At 43.2% G+C, this 23749-nt stretch overlaps 1 protein-coding gene across 1 annotated transcript in view; it reads right to left on the bottom strand.

The window, feature by feature from the left end:
* Positions 1-23749, bottom strand: part of PIP4K2A (phosphatidylinositol-5-phosphate 4-kinase type 2 alpha) — a 175273-nt gene that overhangs the window by 64179 nt on the left and 87345 nt on the right. The window contains exons 2-3 of the mRNA XM_029236948.1: positions 7499-7596; positions 6179-6275 (exon numbers count right to left, since the gene is read on the bottom strand). Of these exons, the coding sequence (XP_029092781.1) occupies positions 6179-6275; positions 7499-7596 (195 nt within the window). The remainder of the gene's footprint in view (positions 1-6178; positions 6276-7498; positions 7597-23749) is intronic.

Below are 23749 nucleotides of genomic sequence, written 5' to 3'. Positions count from 1 at the left end.
TGAGGTGTCGGGAGAAAAGCAGGGTCCTGCACACGATCCCTGCACCCAGCACCACCTGGGGGAGGGGCTGACCACCCTAAGCCCCCCTCCATCCCGCCCCCACCCTCACCCCGTTTAAAGGACCAGCTTGCCCACTCAGTGAGCGAGCATGGGCACCTGTTACGTGCTTTCGCTCCCTAGCGCTGCAGTACGAGTCCCAGTAAGGCCTTGCCTGAATTTCTCGTCTGGCCTCTTATCAATTTCTGTTGATTAAGGAGTCCAAGAACCCTGGTGGGTAGCATTACAACACCCCATCTCAAACCTCAAGAGCTGTGTTTGAATCTCTAGTGCCATGTCAGCCCTCAATGAGAAATAAAGGAAGATAATGAGAGATGAAACTCACTCTTGAATGGCCTTCCTACATTTATAATTGGAAATTTATTCTCCTTTCCCCAAAGAAAGGGATTAGTGGTGCTCGCCTCCAAGCCTCTAAAAGTCTGCATTGAAGATGTTTATTTCCACAGTGGGAGGTCCAGGATTACTGGGGCCTCCAGGGGGGTGGAGGAAATGTCAATTTAAGTAGCTCATCTTTGCCACCAATTTTTCTATACTTCTCATAAAAATGTCACGAACTATCAACATCAACCATTACGGTCCCCTATCCATTTTTTCAATACCCAAGCATTTTGAACATTTAATACCCTTGAACTACTCATATAGTCTTACAGACATTTGGGTTTTTTTTTTTTCCATTTTGATATGAGTTTGTATTTCTGCTAAAAATAATGTATGAAAGTTTTTCCATTTAGTCAACAGGAAGGCCATGTACAATCAATTCTGCCATGCTCAAATGTGTAAAAGCCAGCACCTTACAAAGGAGACACGGCAGTATCATGTACAGGAACCTGAGTGACAGTCAGTGACCTATTGGCCGTGACTTAATAACAGATTCAGAAATGTGACAGCTGGGAGGGTCTCAGAGAGCATGGAGTCCTTCTCCCTCATTTCACAGATGAGAAAACTGAGACCTACCAGGGCTAAGCGACCAGATTAAGTCACAGTATCCGTCACTGAAGATCCAAGACGCAAACCAGCTTCTCAACTCGCAGGAAAATGTTCTTTCTCCCAGCTCGGGCTACCTGTTTCATGGACCTGACACCTGCCCTGCTCACAACTCAGGACTATGATTACACACCTCAAATCGCACGGCCCAGGAGCCGGGAGCCACAGCCTGGACGAGGCTGCTTTCTGGGTTTGCGTTTGATGGATCTGAGCGAGCAGATCGTCCTCTGACCTCATCAGGGAGGGAAAGACCAACGTGCTAACATCATCATCAAGGATTTATTAAAAGCCCACTGTGTTTAAAGCCCTGTGTTACGCTCTTGGGGAATTTCAAAGAAAGTCTGAGCTGTGATCCCAGGCGTGGAATGGCTTTCATTGCAGAGGGGGGCAGAACACTGTGCAATTGAACACTTATTAATAATGAAACAACTTACCAGAAAAGAAGGAAACAGATATGAACGGTAATGACCAGCAGAGAAAGAAGAAAAGTTGCAGGAACGTCACTGAGCGCCGTGAGATCGCCTTTACAAAGATCAGGTTGGTACTTGACTCAGATTAAAATACCAGAGGCCTGTGTCCGAGGCTCCTGATAAGCAAACAGGCAGCATCTGCCCTAGACAGGAGCTCCCTGGCAGGGATGATTGTCAGCGCTCGGCTGAAAACGACGAGACTTAACCCAACGTGGGTTCAGGAACGGAAAACGCAGGCCAACAGCAAGGCTGAGCTGTCAGGTGGGGTCAGTTTGTGGTGGGGCAGTAATTGGTTCAACACTTGAGAAACAGCAGAAAAAGCACGTGAAAAAAATCTGAGGATGCTGATGGGCTGGGAGCGAGTTTTCCCAAAAGTCTGTCAGGAGAGATGTCCAATCTGAGGGGTGCCCTTTGGCTTCCAGCCCAGGTGGAGTTCCTGTCCGCTATTCATCGTGAGAATTTTATTTTTAAACTTGAAACAAGAACATCAAAAGTTTAAAACGTTAGCTTTTTTTTTTTTGCGGTACGCGGGCCTCTCACCGTTGTGGCCTCTCCCACTGCGGAGCACAGGCTCCGGACGCGCAGGCTCAGTGGCCATGGCTCACGGGCCCAGCCGCTCCGCGGCATGTGGGATCTTCCCGGACCGGGGCACAAACCCATGTCCCCTGCATCAGCAGGCGGACTCTCAACCACTGCGCCACCAGGGAAGCCCTAAAACGTTAGCTTTTAAAATTAATTATTTTAAAATTAGAATCCTCTGTTACCAATACAAAGAAGAAAATGCATCAAATGTGAATAACAAGCGATTCTAATTCGGAAGATGCGGCAGGGGAAAAGCAAACCTAGTATTATCCTCCACAAAGAACCAGAGGGCTCAGTTTCTATTATATGGTGTATTTAGCTTTAACTGCATCATCGCCATCCTGTATAACTTTTTGGTTTCTGGTGGGTAATCCTTCCTGCAGCTCAGAAACTTCAACCGAAGCCTCTAGTTGACTTCCCAGGCCTGTCATAAGAGGTTCTGATACTATGAGAGACTGGAAAGAGGGATGCAGGTTTTCTTAAAGAACATTAAAAATCAAGATGCCTGGGTTTCTGTAAATCTCATTAGCATCTAATACAGAATCTGTCATGTAATAGTTAAAAAAAAATTCCTTCATCCTTTCTCCTCTTCTGCATTCCCTATAATGTCTATCACAGAGCCTTACACACAGTAGGTGCAAATAAACACACACTGAGTTGATAATCGTGCGTGAAATCATCCACCTATGGGGAGCGGAGCTTAAAGCGGCAGAGGAGATGGAAGAACAGAACTGTAGCAACCGTAACAGCGAGGCCTCTGGGGGAGCATTCAACTTGAAAGACATCTTAAAAGAACGGTCATGGGGAGTCACATTGTCCCAACAATGATCAGAACACAGTTCACCTCTGTGCACATTACAAATCAATGAAGTGATTTTAAGAAGCCCTAATAAGTTGGAGAAAATTTTGAATCTGAAAGCACTAAGCATACATGCATACACATACGCACACAGGTTTACATATGTATGTTCAGTGACACTGTTGTTAATAATGAGTATTCTAGAACTGTTGCTTGAATTTATCTTTAACAGCAAGAAAAAGAAGTTGTTTTTAAAAGACATTTTCAAGAAATCAAAACCAGAGGAAAGATACAAGTGTTTACGGAGACAGCAGGGATGTTTCTCAGTTCCTTTCAAGAAGTTTAAGTTGGCTGACAGAGGTCAATTAAGTTGGCTAATTACTATGTTCTACTTTGATCAGATGGATCGATACTGACTTTTTTCAGGCGCAGCAAAACTGCATTCACACACGCAAGGCAGGTGGCGAACATTTATCCATTTGATATAACATGAAGGTTTGAATACTAAATGAACCGCACGGTGGAACTCCTTTTCGCCACAGAGATTTAAAAGTCATTTGTCCAATAAGCAAGCGCTTCCGAAAATTAAATAGAGCAAGGCAAGGGAAACAGTGAGGGGCCTGGGCCCCTTGAGCCATCCAGTGCCTCCAAAGAGGATGAGACGCCGGGTCATTGATCCCACTTTTTAAATCAGATTGAGAAAGAGGGTTCAGTTTGGCACTAGGTGTCAACTGATACCTGTTACCTGTTCTGGCCACAGTGAATGAAGTGTCCGGGCAGTGGTGAGCCGAAGAGCCGAGACCACAGCCCCGCCGGCCCCCGCAAGCGCACTGCACTCCGCCTCCCTGGCTTGCGGCGCGCAGGCACCCAGACGCACCAAGCCAGAGCCACTGTTGGCACAACTTCCTCCGTTTTCCAAACCAAGTAGCCAACAAGGTGGGCTAAGCCCCATGTGTACGATCTTATCTTCCGTTTAAACTCAGGGGCCCTGCCCCAGCTGAAAAAATTTTAAGAGGTACAAACATTGGGAAAGGAACTTAGAAATGGGGCCAGTACAATCGGCCCTCCGTATCCGCAGATTCCGTATCCGCAGATTCCAACTGCAATTTGATCTGCAGTTGGTGGAATCTGTGGGTGCAGAGGGACTGTGTATGTCTGGTTTACTAAAGTTACTGTAAACACCCACTTTTTTATTTTTAAATAGAAATACAGTTGCCAAAGAGAAAGCAGCAATCTAAATGCCAAAAGCACCAGGCATGGCTGAGGGAAGGAGCGGTGTTCAAATGATTAATTACACTCACACCGGTTCTCCCTTGTACTGATCTCTCACGCTAAGAGCTTAACAGACTTGCCAATTAGTTCCGTGTGAATCATCCTCCACTCGCCTAATTTGCCTTCAAAGTTTGTATCAGCAATTTGCACTTACTTAAATATCAACTTACATGGTTTTGTTTTTAGGGGGAAAAAGAGAGGGAAACCCCGTTCCTGTCTTAGTATTTCAGCAACTAAGGATCTAATAGATCCATTTGGGATCTCATTTAACAGGGCTGGTTCTCAGAAGAAATATAAGGACTTCACTGTGGTAATGAATTGAGGAATTTAACAAGATCCTGTAGCACAGGCCCTGAAAGTCAGTTTCTGTGAAACGCCAGTATAGCTATTTTATTTTTAAAAATTAAAATAAGAAAAAAAAGGAGGGGCACAAAGGAAGATACACACTTGAATGTAGCAGCAGAGTCAGAGGAGATTTTCTTAGGATGTCAAAGTTATCAACTGTTCATTCTTTTCAAAGCATACTATTTTCACACGGCCTCTTGAAATGTAATAACAGTTCTTACATAATGTAGAATTATTCCTTTTTATTTTATACAAGGCTTTTTTACAATTCCAAAATTTATTCTTTAAAGGTGACTTGGCTTTTGCAGCAGTAAATTCAAGTCCAAGTGTGATCGAAGTTCTTTCTCTCTTACACATGAAGCCCACACCTGAACACTGGCTCCATCGCAGTTTTTAAAAGCAAACCGAGCGCTCACATCCTCCCCGCCCACTTCCCCTCAGCCCTCTCCGGGGCGCACCCGAGCCTCTGCTCAGAGCCTGGACCTCCGTGGAAACCTTGGCCAGGTCCACAGAGGAGGGAATGTCACCGGCAGCCTGGCCAGCGTTGCTTTTTCAAAATATGGCAGCTTCAAGGCTTCTCATGCCTGAGTGAGCCTGTGAGAGATTCTTGGAAACTTTCAACAATGGGGCAGGGCAGGGAGGCCCACAGATCTATAAGAAAGTATGCTAGCTAAGCTTGATTTGCCTTAGGGGCCTGTTCTTTAAGGGAAAGTACAGGGTGAGCTGTGCCAGTATTCACCTTGTAAGGTCACCCGGGGCAGCAACAGGACACGTAATGCAAGATAAAAGGATTTCTGGTTTGGGGCAAATGAGAGAAAGTGTTTACCACATTTAAAATAAGTCAGTACTCTTACAGTAAAATAAACGGCCTGCCATAAAAGACCAGAAAGCAGCCCTTGTATCTCCTGACTTAGATTTCTGCTCTTAAAAAAATCCTTGGCTTCTACGAATCTGGCCAGCTCCGTGAAAATCAGGTAACTGATGCCTGGTCCAGGGATCAGCAGATCTGACAGCGATTTTAAAAGTTGAAATTGAGAACTGGGCAAACATGGGGAGAAAAGCAACAGGGCACATCTTTACATGGTGGGTCCCAAGAGCGGGAGACAGTGCTGCACAGAAGTGTCCCTGGGACTGGCGGGCTCCTGGTGGTGACAGCGGTGCTGCAGTCACTAGACTGCCGGGCACTGCAGGGTTCTAAGGGGGTCTCTTGACAAAATACCGTGGGGAGGGCCAGGGTGGGCCAATTCGGCAAATCAGCAAGAACGAAAACAAATTTCTAAGATTCCTAAGTGGCCTCTGCAAATAAAGGAAATGTGAATTCAACACACATACACAACCCTAGGGGCTGCCAACCCGTTTGAGGGCAGAAAATCAAAAGGAGGCTCTGTAGGGCAGAATACTTTCATCTGTAAGTGAGAATATTATATAAAACTCACAGGCTTGCTCCCTTCGCAAAGAATAATTTCTTCTGCGGACTACTGAAATCATATTGTATAGTGGTCCCTAACTGAAAGAACCCTTTATTTCAGAAAGAACACTGAAAAATTCTCATACAAAATGAAAATTACTCTTATCTAATTACTTGTCATGACAAAAATGTGAATCCCATTTTACAGCGCAAAAGGCACGATGAAACCCATGTGAAACGAATGTTACGAAAGCAACTCACCTGGAAATCCTGATCATCGATTCCAAACCTCTCCCGCAGGTTACGGAAAACCATCGGGCAGTATTCCTTAAACTTGAAGTGGCTCGGCATGTTTTCTCTGAAACAGGTTGTGGAATAAAGTTCAGACGTACAAACAGTGAACCAGACTTGAATCTGCCACCATCATGCTCTCCGGCAGCCAAAGAAGCACTTGGGGTTCCCGACCCACAGAAGGCACAGGTGAGTTTCAAGGGGCCAACCAGAACCCACAGTAGGATCCGGCGGACAGAAGGGACAGACACGTAGGGGAAACGGTGAAGGAAAAGCAAAGAGCTTGGCGAGGCCAGGAGGCGCAGCACAGAGAGCCACAAACAGGGCTCCCACACTGGTCCTGGGTTGCCTGCTGATGAAATCTTACAAAACAAGACTGACTCTCGCTCCTAGATCGACCTGTTTTATCTTTTATATAAATACCACATTCTATATTCACATAGAAAAGATCCCCTCAAAAGGTCAACCTTGAAAGGGCATTATGGGAATAATTAACACATCAGCTTCATATTAGAACAAGGGCCCCATTAAGGAGTTTCACAATTGATCTTCACATGGGAGGGATTTCTCTGGGGCTCATCCCACTCATTCAGAATTGCTGCCCCCTTTGTGTTCACACGCATACACACACACCCCGTGCCCCCACTGTGGTACTCCACACACTAAGTGATGGTAATTTGTATATGTGTCCATTTTCAACCACCCGCCTGACTGTGAACCCCCGAGGGCAGGACTGTTTCTTATACATCGGTGTATGTCTGGCTCTCAATGGACTGCCTGCCACAGAAGGTGGTCCATAACGATGTCTAAAATGACATTCAAAAGAGGGAGAAATAGTCTCAATGCCCAACATGGCATCCAATTATGTTTTATAAAAATGCACCTTCATTCTTTATTGTTTTAGGAAGTAGTCATTTCTGTTCATAAAGGAATCATCAGGAGAGTTTTGTGTAAGGGCGGTCCATAGCTGCCAAAAAAAAAAAAAAAAAAAGAATCCAAGCAATGTACAGCTTCAAACATTTAAATAGTAATGAGAACATCACCTTTAACATATAAGATATTCATAGAGAACAATACGCCGTATGCAAAAAGACATTACCCAAGAGGGCCTGCTGTTGCGTTTCTGAAAATGACAGATGGTTATGTTTATCACAGGATAAACTTTATCAGCAAAACTTCACTCTCACCCATTGAAAAATAATGTGATTATAGAAATTCACAAAAATTCAAATTCGAATTCACACTCCTGGCAGCCACGTAAGTTGTACAAAAGGCTGTGCTTCTACTTACTTGTTAAAAAGGTGATTGTCCACCTTTATCTTTGAATAGGCTTTGAAGTCATCTGGCATCAACATAACAGGGATTTGAACATGGCTCAGTTCATTGATCTAGAAAAATATAAAATAAATGGCACAGGTTGTAAGTATCTAGGTGGGAAGTGCTTGACTTAAACATGTAATTTACCAAGAAAACCTCGTGGATGCTTGTACTTCCTGGCCCACATTACTTCCTGTTCCTGCCCCGAATCGTCTCTTCTGACGCCTTCCCCACTCTTTTCATCAGCCGTCACCACTGGCCCCAAGCACACATCGGCTGCAACTCCCCGGCTCAGCCCTGTCTGCCGCTGGCCCCCCGGATGGCAGGGGCAAGGGAGGGGTTCTGGAGGGTGAACCCTCAGGGCCAGCTGTCCCTGCTTCTCCCCGTCCACCCTCCCACTGCCCCTCCAAGCCTTGACCCAGAGCTCCTTTGATCCCATGTCCAGGTCAATTTCCCTCTGTAAAGAAAATATTCTCTCAAACAAAAAATCCAAAAACACAACAACAACAACAAAAAAACCCAAAAAAAACAAAAAAAATATTCTCTGAGAAAGAGGGCTTTTTAATTTCTGATATAAATATTTGTTGAATTAATCAATAAGACTGTTTCTTTACACTTTGGGGTACTAAAAAGGAACACTGCCATTCATGTGGTCTTTACCTTTCTTGTGGGAACTAATTTAAAAATAAGTATTGGGATAGGGCATGAATTTACCAGAAGAGGAACCTTCATGAAGGAAAGGAAGGAAGCATATGGCCCTGCAATTGGATGAGAGGGAGATGGGTTGGCCAGGGGTCAAGACAAAGACACATCTTTATGTGGTTACAGAGAACAAAAGGTTAAATCCATTTCGGTTTACATTCCAGTGAATGGCAGGGACAGGGACGGCTTTTGACACCTGACTTTGAAAAAGTTGAACCTTCTCTTGGTTAATTATTTTTGCATTTAGCTCCCAAGTGATAACTCCCTGGTTGCTAGTAATAAAAACCACTTTAAAGGTTTATACTTCCAGTAAATGTGAGATACTTGGAAGGGTTCTCAGTTACAAAAACAAACAAAATGAGTTTCTTGATGGAGCAGAGTTGTTAACCCACTGCTGGGTTCACAGAAAGCAGAAGGAAATTTTCAAGACCTTCCTTCCCCTAAAGTGAGTTTAATCATCCATAGGGCATGTGGTGACCATCAGGTAAGTGTGAAAGGAGGGGTTTCTCTGAAGATAGATGCCAATTTCACACTTTGGGTCAAAGCGTAACTGCGGAGCTCAACCCAAGACTTCAACATTAAACTAGGACCCCTGAAGGAAGTGAAAGTGGTCCCAAAACCCAGTGGAAGTAAATGTAAAGGGTGCCTGGAAGAAAACACCCTTAACACAGACCTCCAGGATTCCCACAGATTAAGTCCAACCAAATATGAGTTCACAAAGACAACAAGAGTGGAGTCAACAGCAACAAAGACTGATGTTATTTTCAAGGCTTCAGCTAGTAGGACAATCAGATACAGAATAGAAAATAAAAACTGTGAATAAAACGTATGAAGATAGTAAGAGATGGACTAGCAAAAATGAGTAAACTATGAGACTTTCAAAATGACCAATCAGACTTGAAAAAGAATCAAATAAAAATTTTACAAAATGGAAACTATAACTGTTGACTTGAAAACAAAACAAAAAGCCTCTGACCTAGTATTTACGCAGCAGATTGGATAACTGGTATACCAGAGGGTAGATCTGAGAAAACTACCTAGAATACCACAGACAGAAAGAATGGAAACGTAATATATGAGAGAATGGTTAAGATGGGGAGTGGAGTGGGTTTAAATGGAACCTTAGAGGAAGAGAGTAATACAGAATATGGGGAAGACATAATATTTGAAGATGTAATGGTTGAGAATTTTTCATGACTGTGAGAGTTATAAATCTGTAGATGCATAATACCTAATGTACACAGAAGAAATCCACACCTAGAGACACTGCAGCTAAACTAAAGGATACCAAGAACCAAGAGAAGAAAAGTGGTCAGAGAGAAAAGACAAAACACAACAAAGAAATGACTATCAGACTGACAGCTTACTTCCCAACAGCAAAACTGGAAGCCCACAGACAGTAGAATGATATCCTCAGAGTGGAAGATTACTGTCAACATAAAATTGTATACTGTGGTATAATAAGAAATATATTTTGATCATTGTCCGGGTTCCTGGCACAAATCTAAAACCCTTGCAACTTCCTAAGTGACAGGAGTATCTTTTGTCGTTCACCAGAAGCCCTTTCGGGGCATACCTGAATTCATGCTAATGAGGTGACTTAGGTTTAGACCCCTAGATGGCCTCAGGATGGGGCTGGTCACCAGAAAGACCAAGTGACTGGACGGTTGGAACTTTCAGCCCTACCCACTGACCTCAGGGAAGGGGAAGGGAGATGCTGGAGATGAAGTTCTATGTAAACTTTTGAGCTTCTGGGTTGGTGAACACATCCATATGCCAGGAGGGTGGTGCACCCCAGTTCCATGGGGACAGAATCTCCTGCACTCGGGACCTATGTAGCTCTGCATCGGTATCCTTTATAATATCTTTTATAATAAACTGGTAAACATATATAAATGTTTTTCAGAGTTCTGTGAGCCGCTTAGCAAAATAATGGAACTGGAGGAGGGGCTGTGGGAACCTCTGATTTACAGCCAGTTGCTCAGAAGCACACAGAACAACCTGGGCTTGTGAGTGGTAACTGAAGTCGGGGAAGGGGCAGTCCTGTGGGACTGGGCTAATAACCTGTGGGGTCTGATTCGATCTCAAGGAAGACAGTGTCAGAACTGACTTACTGCTTCAGGATATTGGAAAAAAACACATGTGGGACAAACCCATTAAAACTATCTTTCAATATATTGGAAGATTGGGATTGACATATACACACTACTATATATAAAATAGATAACTAGGGGCTTCCCTGGTGGCACAGTGGTTGAGAGTCCACCTGCCGATGCAGGGGACACGGGTTTGTGCCCCGGTCTGGGAAGATCCCACATGCCGCGGAGTGGCTGGGCCCGTGAGCCATGGCCGCTGAGCCTGCGCGTCCGGAGCCTGTGCTCCGCAACGGGAGAGGCCACAACAGTGAGAAGCCCGCATACCGCAAAGACAAACAAACAAACAAACAAAAATTAGATAACTAATAAGGACCTACTGTATTGCACAGGGAACTCTACTCAGTACTCTGTAAGGGCCTATATGGGGAAAGAATCTTAAAAAGAGTAGATGTATGTATATGTATAACAGATTCACTTTGCTGTGCACCTGAAACTAACATAACATTGTAAATCAACTATATTCCAATAAAAATTAAAAAAAAAACTATGTTTCAAAAAAATGAGAGCAAAATAAAGGCTTTTAACTGAGAACTTATCTATAACACACCTCCCTAGAGGAACTTACAAGCTTTAGAAGCACATTATTTAGACTCTATTAAAGATATACTTCAGAAAGAAGGTAAACATTGTGGGTGGAAGGTCTGAGATAACAAAAAGAATTAGTAAGTAAATAAACTGGTAAATATGAGGACAAATATAAGTAAACATCATCTATATAAAGTAATAATGCCCAATTTATGAGATTAAAAAGGACAGAAATACACACTGAATAGCAACAGGGTATAAGTTGGAAAGTAGATGGCCACAGTTATAATGCTCATGGTATTGTTCAGGAGGAGAGGTAAGATATTAACTGCAGACTTTAAGTATTATGCTACAATTTCAAGGGCAAACATTAAAAGAATAAGAAACACAGTAGATAACTTCCAAACTAGTAGAAGGCGAAAAACAGAATAAGAAAACAAAACTCAATTAAAAAAAAAAGAAACATGGGGCTTCCCTAGTGGCGCAGTGGTTAAGAATCCACCTGCCAGTGCAGGGGACACAGGTTCAAGCCCTGGTCCGGGAAGATCCCACATGCCGTGGAGCAACTCAGCCCGTTCACCACAATTACTGAGCTTGCACTCTAGAGCCCGCGAGCCACAACTACTGAGCCCATGTGCCACAACTACTAAAGCCTGCGCACCTAGAGCCCATGCTCCACAACAAGAGAAGTCGCTGCAGTGAGAGGCCCACACACCGCAACACAGAGTAGCCCCTGCTCGCTGCAACTAGAGAAAGCCTGTGCACAGCAACGAAGACCCAGCACAGCCAAAAATAAATAATAAATAAATTTTAAAAATAAAAAAAGAAATGCAAGCAAGAGAAAAAAAATTTGCACAACAAAAGTGGGACAAATAGAAAGTGATATAAATAAATCTGGATATATACATAATCACAATAGGCATAAATAGGCTAGCAGTTAAACACAAAGACTGTCATAATGAATTAAAAACTATAAGGTATGTGCATGAGACACACCTAAAACATAAGAACTCAAATACATCAAAAGCTAAGGGACAGAAAAAATATATTAAATAGTACTAAAAATTACTGAAAAGCTAGCCTACTTTTATTAGTATCAAATAAACTAATAACTTTAAGACAAAAGCATTACTAAGGATAAAGAAGGTCTGTGCACAATGATAAAAGGTTCAATTAGCCAGGAAGATAGGATTCATATTTTATAAGCACCTAATTAGCCTGAAAGTATAGAGCAAAAATTGTTAGGACCTCAGGGAAAACGGGCGATCCATCATTATAGAGGAACATTTGAATGTGCTTTTATTGACAGTTTAAACAGACACAAAATGAAGAAAGATACAGATTTTTAAACAACATATTGAAGTCAATATGTTGCATACCTATTATATTATGGCCAAGTATTCTTCCAGATGATTGGGATACACTGTGGAACAAAACAGATTAAGATGCCTGCCCTCTGGAGCTTCTGTTTTAGTGGGAAGAGCCAGGAGATAAAACAATAAACTTAGTAAATTACTGTGTTAGAAGTAAATTATCTACTATGTTAAAAGGCTATAGAAAAAGGGAAAAGAGCAGGACAAAAGAGCTAGGGAGCACCCATCAGGGCACAGGTGAGAGTCACTGAAGTATTTAAAATAGGGTGGATTCAAGTAGGCCAGAGTTTGGAGGAGATGAGATTTAACATTGCAGTGCAAAGGCCCTGGGGTAGGGACATGCCTGGTATGCTTGGGACAAGGAGACCAGTGTGGCCGGAGCAGATTATGTGAGGGCAGAAACAGTAAGAGCTGAGATCAGCGGTAAAGGCAATGGGTTCCTATAGGGCCTTCCGGGTCACTAGAAAGACTCCCTTTTACTCTGAGAGATAAGGGAGCTCTTGCAGCTTCTGGGTGATAAAGAGAATGATATCAGTGAACTTAGGGCTTAGAAAGATGACGGGGTGGTGGGCACAAGCATAGAAATAGGGAGACCAGTTACACGCAAGTGTAGTAATAGCCTGTTTGTTTTGTTTTTTGGGTTTCTTTTGGCCGCGCCTCGTGGCCTGTGGGATCTTAGTTCCCTGACCAGGGATTGAACCCACACCCCCTGCAGTGGAAGCACGGAGTCTTAACTGCTGGACCTCCGGGAAGTCCCGTGATACCCTGTTTTGACCAGGACGACAGCAGTGTAGTTAGAGGCAGGGAGTCAGATTGTGGATATTTTCGGAAAGTAGAGACATGATTTCCTGGAGCTCTGAGCGGGGGTGTCAGAACGACAGAAGCTCAGGCCCACTCACAGGCTTTGGTCTGAACAATTAGAAGATGGAGCTGCCATCGACCGAGATGGGGGAGACTTCTCACCGTGTTTCTCTTTACGCTTTTTGATTTTTGAATCATGTTAAAGAATTGACTGGTCTAAAAATTTAATACTTCTTTAAAAACCCTATGACAAAAAAACATATATGCAAACTATCAGCTACAGTTATAAAATATATATTCATACAATATTTACTACTTATAATAATTAGTACAGAATTATATTATGTTGAGCACTGCACAGATTTTCAGACTGGATACCACCACCCTCATTTCTGGATCCACGTTGACTTTCGTGTGGTATTTGCTTTTTTTCATATAACCGTTGAGATTCCAGCTTCCTAAAGATTATCACTGTGCTACAGGAAGTAGTACAAAGTTGAAATTGTGAACTCCCTCAAACCAGCAGTTTGCATGGTGTCTCACAGATGTAGAGAGCGCCCTGTTTCCCTTGGAATTTTAAAATCTCCCTCCGTACTCCTTGTGAATTTGCTGCAGTGGCCCACGGCACTGTTTGGGGACCACAGCTATAAACAGCAGCCAATGTTTAAAAGAGCAAATGACATAATCTAATTATAGAATAAGATAATCAGAATAATCCCCTAAATGCACTGTACTGGATTATAACATATAACCACTTTATATTCACCTCAAACGACCTTCATTACAATCACCAGTTAATCCTCAGCCCGTATAAACTGATGATCTCTATAACCTTCCCAAGCAAATAGCTTTCTTGGGATAACGCTGTATCAACTGCATTTGTGCAAAGCCAAATTACAATTCTGTTCCTATCAAATTATGGCAATAACTTAATCAGACATCACTTTTAGCCCATTCTATACTATATTGTTAAAATCTCCTCTGTGTTATGGCCCATAAAAATGTATGAAACTTCCACTAGGCTGATTTAAAATCATATAATCTCTCCCATTCAGTTTACTCATGTATCTTATAATATTAACTAATTCTCAGAGTATATTTGTAAAAAATTAAAATCTATATCTCTTTATGCTAGCACTGGAATATCAAAGTTTGGAAAAAAAAAAGAGAGAGAGAGAGAGAGAGAGAATGAGACCTGGAAACCAAGACTTGTGACAAGCACAGTTAGAATGAAGCTGGATGGCAATTAAATCCATTTCTCAATATCATATGGAAATAGAAGAGAATAAATAAAAACAAAGGAAATTTACAGGGTGACAAGGAAAAGTGAAGGAGCAGACAACTTCATGTTGCTTTCACCAAATTATACAGAAGAAAGTTGGAGAGAACACAATAAGTGATTTCTGTCACATCTCTGCTTCCAGTGATTTCTGAGAAAGCAAAACCCCACCTGGCAGCAGGAACATGGAAATCCATCCATTCCACTCTTGTGCTGCTGAGATCTGTGTTGGTAACAGTATCTTCCTTAGAAAGCCAGCAGGGAAAGAGGAACTTTGGAGATCCTGCTCTGAAAAATGTTTTGTTCTAAAAACATGAAAACCTTCCAGCCCAAATGGAATGTGTGATCTGTGAATTTCCCTCATCGATATGTGTTCCATACCCATCCTTGTTATGTGAGCATCCGCTCTGTTGGGCGCCGTGCAGAGACCAGCGTTCACCCAGTCCACAGTCCAGAGGGGCCCACATGTTGGTTGAAGAAGTTCACAAATGTAAAGTTCCAACAATGACAAGTGTCAGGAGGAAGGAGGTCATCGGGCTGTGAGCAAGCGGGATGGAGGCATGGCCCAGGGCGGGGATGGAGGTGAAGGAGGGGCCAGCCTGGAGCACGAGGGGGAGGGGACAGGGGTTCCAGGAAGCAGGGTCGCAGGTGCAAAGGCCCTGCGGTGGGGTTGTGTGTGGGGTACAGTTAACTGGAGAGACGGCAGCTTAATGTGTTAGGAGTGCAGGAATCCAGGCGCACGAGACGGGATGGCGCTGAACCGCCTAAAAGGGCTGTAAGAGGCCACAGAAGCGCGCCGAGAGAGGACGGACGGGGCGGAGGGGAACGGAGAAGGTTCTGGCGATACAGCACGGGTCTAAACACGGGCTTGTGGGACAGGACAGCGTACTGCATCTGTCGAGAGAGCGCACTTCAAGGGAAGAGTCCAGTTTTGAACGTGAAATTTGATGTGCTCTTGATACACCTTATGTGTGTCAGGCAGGCAGGTGGATTTGTGGCTCTGACATTCCCAGGGGAGGCGAGGAGTGGGGTGGGAGGGAGGAAAACAGGCACGTTGTGTGTAAGACACAGGTTACCCACGGGGGCGGCGAAGGCGAACAGGAAGAACTGCCTGCAAGGGAGGGAGTGAAAGCAGGGTCAGCTCGTGGGCTGCAAGGAGCGAGCGAGTCGAGAACAGAAGGGGACGAGCAGTGGCGAATGCTTCTGAGAAGCGGAGCGGGACGGTGATTGTAACATGGCAGCTGGAAGCGTTTGGGGCTCTTGGGCTGGGGGCTCTGATGGAGGACAGCCAAGGAACCAGGCTGGGGAACGCTGAGGAGAGCAGGGGGAGGTGGGAGAAGGCAGACCCGGATCTGGCTAGGTTTTCAGAAGTCTGGAAGGAGAGAGAGGCGGAGGGGTGAGGGATGGAGGAAGGGGCTGAGTCTAAAGACGGGATATTCCTTCTTGAGGAGGTGTGGGCTCCGGACTCCCAGCCTGCCTGAAGGGAATGGCTTTGGGGAGGCAGTCAGTCCCTCCATCAAGAAGAGGGAAAGGGGACAGGGGCTGTGCAGCGTGGCAGAACCTGCCCCAGGGGAGACGGGGTTCCCTCCACGGGCTCCTCTTTTCTCTGGGAAGGAGAGCCATGACGACCTGCTGAGGGTGAGAGGCAGGCCGAGCGGTGCGGGGGCTTAGAGAGAACACAGAGAAGCTGAAAAAGTGATTGCAGGATGTGGGAGAACAAGTCTGAAGAGAGAAATGTGGCTGGGCTTTGGGGCAGAGCTGGGAGTCCGTTCGTGGTGATGGTTAGTGTACAGGGCATCAGACGAACCCGTGCAGTGGCATTCCCCAGAGCCGGGCCGCAGGAAGAAGCTGCTGATAGAGGATGATTGGGCTTCTTCGGGTCTGAGGTTTTTGCTAGTTGGGTGTGCCAGAAAGATGACACAAAGTGTCACGGAGAGAGCAATGGAATTAATTCTAGGATAATCACTCAGAAATGGAAAGTCAGTACAAAACACTCATTCCTGACCACAAAGAGTTTCCCACTGTAGTTGATGGGGCAGCACATACACAGTGTGAAGGACAAAGCAGCAGAGAAGGAAAGCTGGAGTCCAGACAGTAAGTGTCCCAGGAACTCAGGGCAGGGACCTGTGACAGGTGTGCGGAAGGGCTTCTGGGAGGGAGTGAAGCCCGATGTGGCTCCTGAAGGATGGAGAGACGTGACTAGTGTTTCATTCAACTACATTTCGACAAGTTCCATCTTCACAAACCAAGAGTTCCCCAGGAAGGAGGGCATTGGCCCTCGTTACTTGACAAGAAAAGAGATGAGAAATCAAAGCCAATTATGATGAAATTAAAAGAGACCCTTAGCAAAGGAGAGATTTTCATGAGTTCCTGCCTAATCTTTTACAAGCACGCCAAGTTAATAGCTCTGTATCTTTCTGGTGTTTGCACTGTGTAATGCTTTTAATACCTGTTGATTCTGTTGTGCTTTTTTGTGTATTAAATATTTTTCATTTCGCCAAATAAATAAATAAAATAACGGAGACCCATAGCGATCCCCCAGTCTAATGCTAATGTCTCACTGTGCAGACTACAGCACCCCCCGGTACAGCCGTGCCTTTATAATCGAGGAGGAGCTTGCCACTGAGTTGTACTAGACAGCTACTGCATCAGCATTTCTTCCACAACGCCTTGCCTTCACAATGCCTTCACGTTTCCTTTGGGTTTCTCTCCATGCGCCAGCCACCGCCCCATCCTCTCCCCACACCCCTTGGTCAGGTGAATAGCTAGATTTAATGATTTGCACACAAACACTTCACAAACCACAGGCTCTACCACTTAAAAGAACCTCTTAAGTAGTGAACAATATTTTTCAATAGTGTATCCGTGCGCCCCCTTTTTTTTCTATAAGCACATTTTATTTTTTTATATATAGGGCTCACCAGTCATTCATAAGTTTTACCAAAATATTAACTACAGCGCTGCCTGATCATTGAAAGGCCTGGATAATTCTCTCCTGTAGCCTATTACTTTGACATCACACAAACTAAAATATATCCTTGTCTCTAATTCACATTAATGAGCTGGTGCAGATAATGACAATGAGCTATCATCTTGAATAAGGCTGAGTTGATTTTATTTGTTAACTTCTATCTTCCACATAGGGCAATGGGCTGTGAACTTTCAGACTTTAGGACAAAATTCTTGGGCTTCAAAGTCTTCAGTCTGAGAAAATTTTAATTTATTAGTTTGGCATTCTACCTAGCTCAACCATTCTATTGCTATATGGCCTACCTCGAAACTGGAGGCACAACTAATAATGGTCTATTATCATTAGCTTACATCAGTTTTTTTATTTTTATTTTTTTTGCGGCACGCGGGCCTCTCACCGTTGCGGCCTCTCCCGTTGCGGAGCACAGGCCCTGGACGCGCAGGCTCAGCGGCCATGGCTCACGGGCCCAGCCGCTCCGCGGCATGTGGGATCTTCCCAGACCAGGGCACGAACCCGTGTCCCCTGCATCGGCAGGCGGACTCTTAACCACTGCGCCACCAGGGAAGCCCTTTACATCAGTATTTTAACAAAGCATTTATACTTTTCTTCCTGTCTTTATAGATATTCTCTACATATAGGAAACACACACACATATATAGTTTCATTTATATATGCTACATAATATTCATGAAAGAAAACAAAAAGATTTGTGTTAACCATTACTATTTCGAAGGAAAAAATAACACCCCACAGGAATAAGCATGCATCATGAAATCCAAATAGTTTTTAATTTATGGAGATAAAAGTGCTTTTGGAGTTTACTTATTAAACTTTTATTTGGTTAGTTAAATAATAAACTGGAAGCACTAGTTCTATTATGAAGGCAACATTTAAAGTTCCTTCAGGTTGCAAATATTTAATAAACTCTCACAACAAAGGTGCAATACCACTTTATACTTAATAGTTGTCAAACCACTTGGGCAAATAGTTTTTCATTTTCTATTTGTGTTGACAGTCACATTCAGAGTCCTATAAAGCTCATGATTGTATATTGTAGATACTCCCACACAGAGAAGCTGTAGGCTTCTCCCCGGTGCCCTGGGAAGGGCCTCTTGTTCCTGTTTATACCGTGTCAGTCCGACAGACTGATGTGGACCAGCCCAGACTTTCCGCTGAGCCACTGGGCATCAGAGTGGACAGTGCCGGAGCCCAACATAAGACATTAAATAAAGAAGCTTTGTTGTGAACGTCAACAGACACAAGGGCAAAGTGGAGGGTGAGGAAAAGGTTTAGTACAAAGTGCCCAAGTGTTCCTGATTGTATTACAATTCTAGAGTTGGGGGAGAGTGTGTAGAGGGGAAGATATTGTTGACATGGAGGATGGTAGAGAGAGGAGGGTGGGGGGAGCTGGTGAGGTCTAGGCTCCCCTTGGCCTTGACTCACATTAATACTTGGCATTAACCTTGCTGCTCATACCACGTGGACACCTGTCAAGCATCACATTCAACACTCTAGACACCGTATCTCATCTGATCTTTAACCAAATGGAGTAGGTACTATTATTATTATCTCCATTTTCCAGATGAGAAAGTTGAGGCTTAGTAAGATTAGGTAAACTAGTCCAGCCTAAACCTTCCTCAGTCAGGCAACTCACATGAGTTACCTCAAATATGCAAGTCAGAGAGCACGGCTGGCTGACCCTAAGATCCTTTGGAGATCCTGACAGCCTCTGGAGCAAGAGTCACAGCAACGTCAGAAACCGTCCACCTGAAATTCAAGTCTTCATCATGTTAAAAACTTCTAAAGGAGTCCTTTCCTTTTTTTTCTTTAAGGAGTAATTAAACAGATGTTCAGAATAAATGATTAAATGCATGTTTAATTGAATATGCACCATAACCTACAATGACATCAGCTGTGATTTTAATAAGTGCAATCTAAATTTGCAAAGACCTGTATCACTGAGAAGTTTTCATTTCTCTGACATCCCTTGTCATTTCAAAAAAAGGGAAAATACTGTAAATTAACTATATTTCAATAAAAAACAAAAAATACACAAAAAGGAGAAAATAAATATTCCTCAAAGTTTCATTAAATCCTAATGAATCATAAATAGTATCCTTAAAGGATACGAAATTGATTTCCAAAGCGATTATTCATTAAAGCAAATTGCTGAGTTTTCCCTTATGAAAAGTATGATTAACACATGGTACAGTAAAACTCATGTGACTTACTTTTCCTTTTATAATACTATATGACCCAACTCACAAAAGGTATCTTGATCGCTCTCTTCAGCAAAACATTCAAACTTCTATCCCACTCAAGTCTCCTCCAATGCTGCAAAACAAGGCTTTTGTTTATTTGTTTTGTGTATTAAATCTGCTGATTGCAAGGGGTGTCATTCCTGCAGAGGTAACACTGAATTCACACTGGCAAGAAAACCGAGTTTGCGGTTAAGCTGCAAACCTGGGAATGATAAACAACTACTGGACAAGGAACAAATAAGTGAGACCCGGCTGGTAATGGTTCTGAAGTGAAGGCATACAGACGTGTCCTCACATAGCCATTTCACACTGAGACATATAAAAAAATCAACTTCACTAATTTACATGATTTTTTTCAGTCAAAACCATGTTTATAAATCGTGAGGCATTATTAATGACACTTCATTAATTCAGATATATGCACCCTAGATACTATGTTCCCAGACGAATGCAGAATTGTATTGGTTTTCATTCAGCCAAGTTTACACGAAAAGGACTGAAAAAAAAAAAACAGAAAAGGAAATCTCTCACACGTAGTAGACACTGAGATATTTAATCTGATTATAATAGACAATTCACTACAAGTTATGCCACATTCAGGTGAAACAGGAGGCATCCAGCACGTCAAGCCGCGGGGTATGGTGCTGGGTATGGAAGCTGGTACACGGGCACTGGTGGGGGGAGCATGTCCCAGATTGGAGCAAGTCGGACATGGCAGGAGTGGGAATTATCTTAAAAGGCCTATTTATTCCTCCTCAAAATCTCAAGACACAGATTGAACCAGGCTTATTTTATCTCCTAAACATTTCCTACCACTTAAACATGAATGCATATTTTAAAACACAACTTGACGATAATAATAAAGAGGGTAGACTGAACAATGAGAAAACGGAACAACATAACCACGAAGGATTCAAGATCAGTAAGGACCCACTGGGAAAAAGAACTATAATGTGTAACTTGACACGACTGTAATTTTGGATACTATTTTAACTTTAATTAGTTTCTTAGGGAAATCAATAAATATGTCATACCAGATCCCCTAGACTTTACAAGTTTTGCAATTGCGTCTAGCTTCTACAAAAGAATCCTGACTTCACAATTTTAAAAAAAGGGATACAAATTCACCATTCATGTTAAAACAAAAAAATCTCTTTTCCCCCCTCCGTATTCCTTCATATCAGTGTCTGAAAATAGATACTTTCCACTTACTGGACTCATCTTAAAAAAAAAACCCACAAAATCCCTTTGTGACTCTATGGTTGATAAGCATAGAAGGATTCCTCCCACCCAATAATTTACTCTGAACACTTCTGCCCCAGGGTTCATTGGCTTTAGGAAGTGAATGAGTTGAAAACTAAAATTACTACTACCAAGAGATGATCATAGTTGAGGGTGTTCCAAGAGCGATTGGAACAAATCACAGCTGGATGGTCTAATGCTTTGGTCCCTGTTCCACAAACAGCAGGGGTCGTTTAAATGTGAATGGGAACTTTCCCTGGTTCTCCCCCAAAGGTGTACAAAATGACCTCCGGCGCATTTTTAAGAAAATAGTTTCCATAGCGTGACCTAGAAAAGGTCACCAAGATTGTGCAAGTCTCTCCACGCTCTTGTCCAGACCATCTGCCTCCCTGTTTCTGGAGAGGGTGGGGAGCGGTAGCTTGGGGGGCAGCCACGGAGCAGAGAGATGTAATAACATTAAGGGTTGTAATAACAAACTTTAAGCAATTAGGTAGCCTGCCTGGTGTGTACTTAAGCAATTAGGTAGCCTGCCTGGTGTGTACAGAATTGTCCAAATTAGGTGCAATACCTATGACCACCCCTTCCAAATACCTTCTGAAGAAGACTTCTAAAAAATTCTTGAATTATATCTGTTTGTTTGTAAAATGGGGATACCACCACCAATTTACATACTGAAGTTTCTATTTTATGATGGTGGTAGCAACCATAACAATCTCAGAACAAAGAATATCATAAAAGGACTTTTTTCTACTAATTTTCTTAACAAGTTTGTGGCAGTGGGAGAAGATCACCTAAAATTTTTAATCTTATTTTTACTTTTTGATACCTAATTTCTTATTCCATATTTTAAATTATATATATTAACTTGAACATCAGCTCTCATTTGGAAATAGTTTTATAATCTTGTAAAGAATATAGGTTGAAATAATTAAGAATTTAAAAAACTGATGTCTCAATACGATTCTAGCATGAAGCCCACTCTTGGAAAGGTGTGGCTCTCATTACAACTTAGACTGCAAATTGAACAGCAATTTGAAAGTTCTGAGGTTTCACAGGAGCAGACAGGCAAATTAGAGTCAATTACAGAGGCAGGATAAAACAAGCAGTTGAAAATGTTTGTGAATTGTGTTTTTATCTGTCCTGAGGCAAGAGGTCAATTTTCAGCAACTGCTCCATCAACACTCATTTTCTAAGATTACCATATTTTAAAAGTTAGTATCTTTCTGTGTGCAGATAAGACAAAAGCAAAGACACACGTATATTTCAATTAAAGCCTTCTTTTGAAATGTGAGCTACCTTTAGATGTCTAGAAAATAAATGTTTTATTTTGACGAGCCAAATAAAAGTGTTCCGATAGCAAAGCTGGATAGAGATGTGAATCACAGTACAAAGGTCTGCCATTCCAGCATCTATAAACTCAAAAGCCCAAGTTAGTAGCCTTAAGGGGATTTCTGTGTTGAACAAGGATCATTAAATCAATCTTTTGATTAATGGCTACTTGACTAAAATTAAAACATCATCAGGAATACTTAAACTCTTGCTTAGAACCTTACTTTAATTTGTATCAGAGACGTACACTCTACCATAGACCATCTGTCGACGTGGTATCTTCAAGCTCGATCAGACACTTCTGATGGGTGTTTCTCACTGGTTGACCTGTGGCCAACTTCAACGAAAAGAATGAAGTCACATTAAAATTTTACCTCCCAAAGACTCTGACATGAAATTATTGAAATAGACCAAAGATTTAGAGGCTATTACAGAGGTAATACAGGCTTTAAAAAAATTCAAGAAAAATTTGCTGATGAAAACAATGTGTGTGGTCCATTCAAAAGGAACCCGGGCTTGGAGTCAGGAGACCTGTGACAGAGCCCTGGTCCTCCTACCGCTTCATCACTGCCTACCCTTGGGCAAATTGTTCTCTCTCTTTTTTTTTTTTTGCGGTACGCGGGCCTCTCACTGTTGTGGCCTCTCCCGTTGCGGAGCACAGGCTCTGGACGCTCAGGCTCAGCGGCCATGGCCCACGGGCCCAGCCGCTCTGCGGCACGTGGGATCTTCCCGGACCGGGGCACGAACCCGTGTCCACTGCATCAGCAGGCGGACTCTCAACCACTGTGCCACCAGGGAAGCCCCCAACTCTCTTGATCTCGCTTTATACTTTTAAAAAGTGAGTTGGAGAAGATAGAGATTGCAAATGATGTACTGTTTGGCCTAGACTGTGATTTAGAAAATGTCTGAATTAATCACCAATTTTTTTCAGACTGGAGAAAATTTACATACGGATTTAGATCTCTGGCTTCTTTGAAAAAAGGAAAGATCTGGCATCCTGCCCAGCATCACTCACCCGGCGCTGAGTAGTGGCAGGGATGCGCCCCTAGTCGGGCGCAGGACCCACCATTCCCTATAGTCTTCGGCCTAATGTCTTTGCTCATCCCAGGGTTTCAGCCACCCCTGGGCTCCAGTGCCTGGCATGCAGGAGACAGTCTCCCAAATGTAAATGAATCGTGAAACAACTGTCCACAGAGATTCTCTTAATCCTAGAAGAAACAGAAGACCTCATGAAGTATGGCGTTAATATGGGTGGAGTAGGCAGGGACAAGGTAGAAAGATAAGCCACAGCTCCAGTATTATAATCAAGAACAGGCATGATCTTGGGCCTTCCTTGAAATCGACATGAAGACGTGGAAGGGATGCTAAACGGAGATGTACGCCTGCAGCCGCCTGTGATTGTGTCTCCAGAGGAGCATCAAGGTAGACTCACAGGAAAGGTGGAATGAGAAAGACAAGAGCCAGGTGGAGATGAGATGACCCGGTGTATGTGAGGCCAGCCTACCCACGCAGTACCTCCCAGATACGCAAACCAACCAACCCTCTAAGCCAGCGGAAGTTAGGTTTCTGACACTTGCCATTGAAG

This window comes from Monodon monoceros, unplaced genomic scaffold, assembly GCF_005190385.1.
Source record: "Monodon monoceros isolate NGI ecotype Baffin Bay Population unplaced genomic scaffold, NGI_Narwhal_1 Super_Scaffold_21, whole genome shotgun sequence".
Lineage (NCBI taxonomy): Eukaryota > Metazoa > Chordata > Mammalia > Artiodactyla > Monodontidae > Monodon > Monodon monoceros.
The sequence above is the reverse complement of the archived record's forward strand: the minus strand, read 5'-3'. Positions and strand labels throughout refer to the sequence as shown.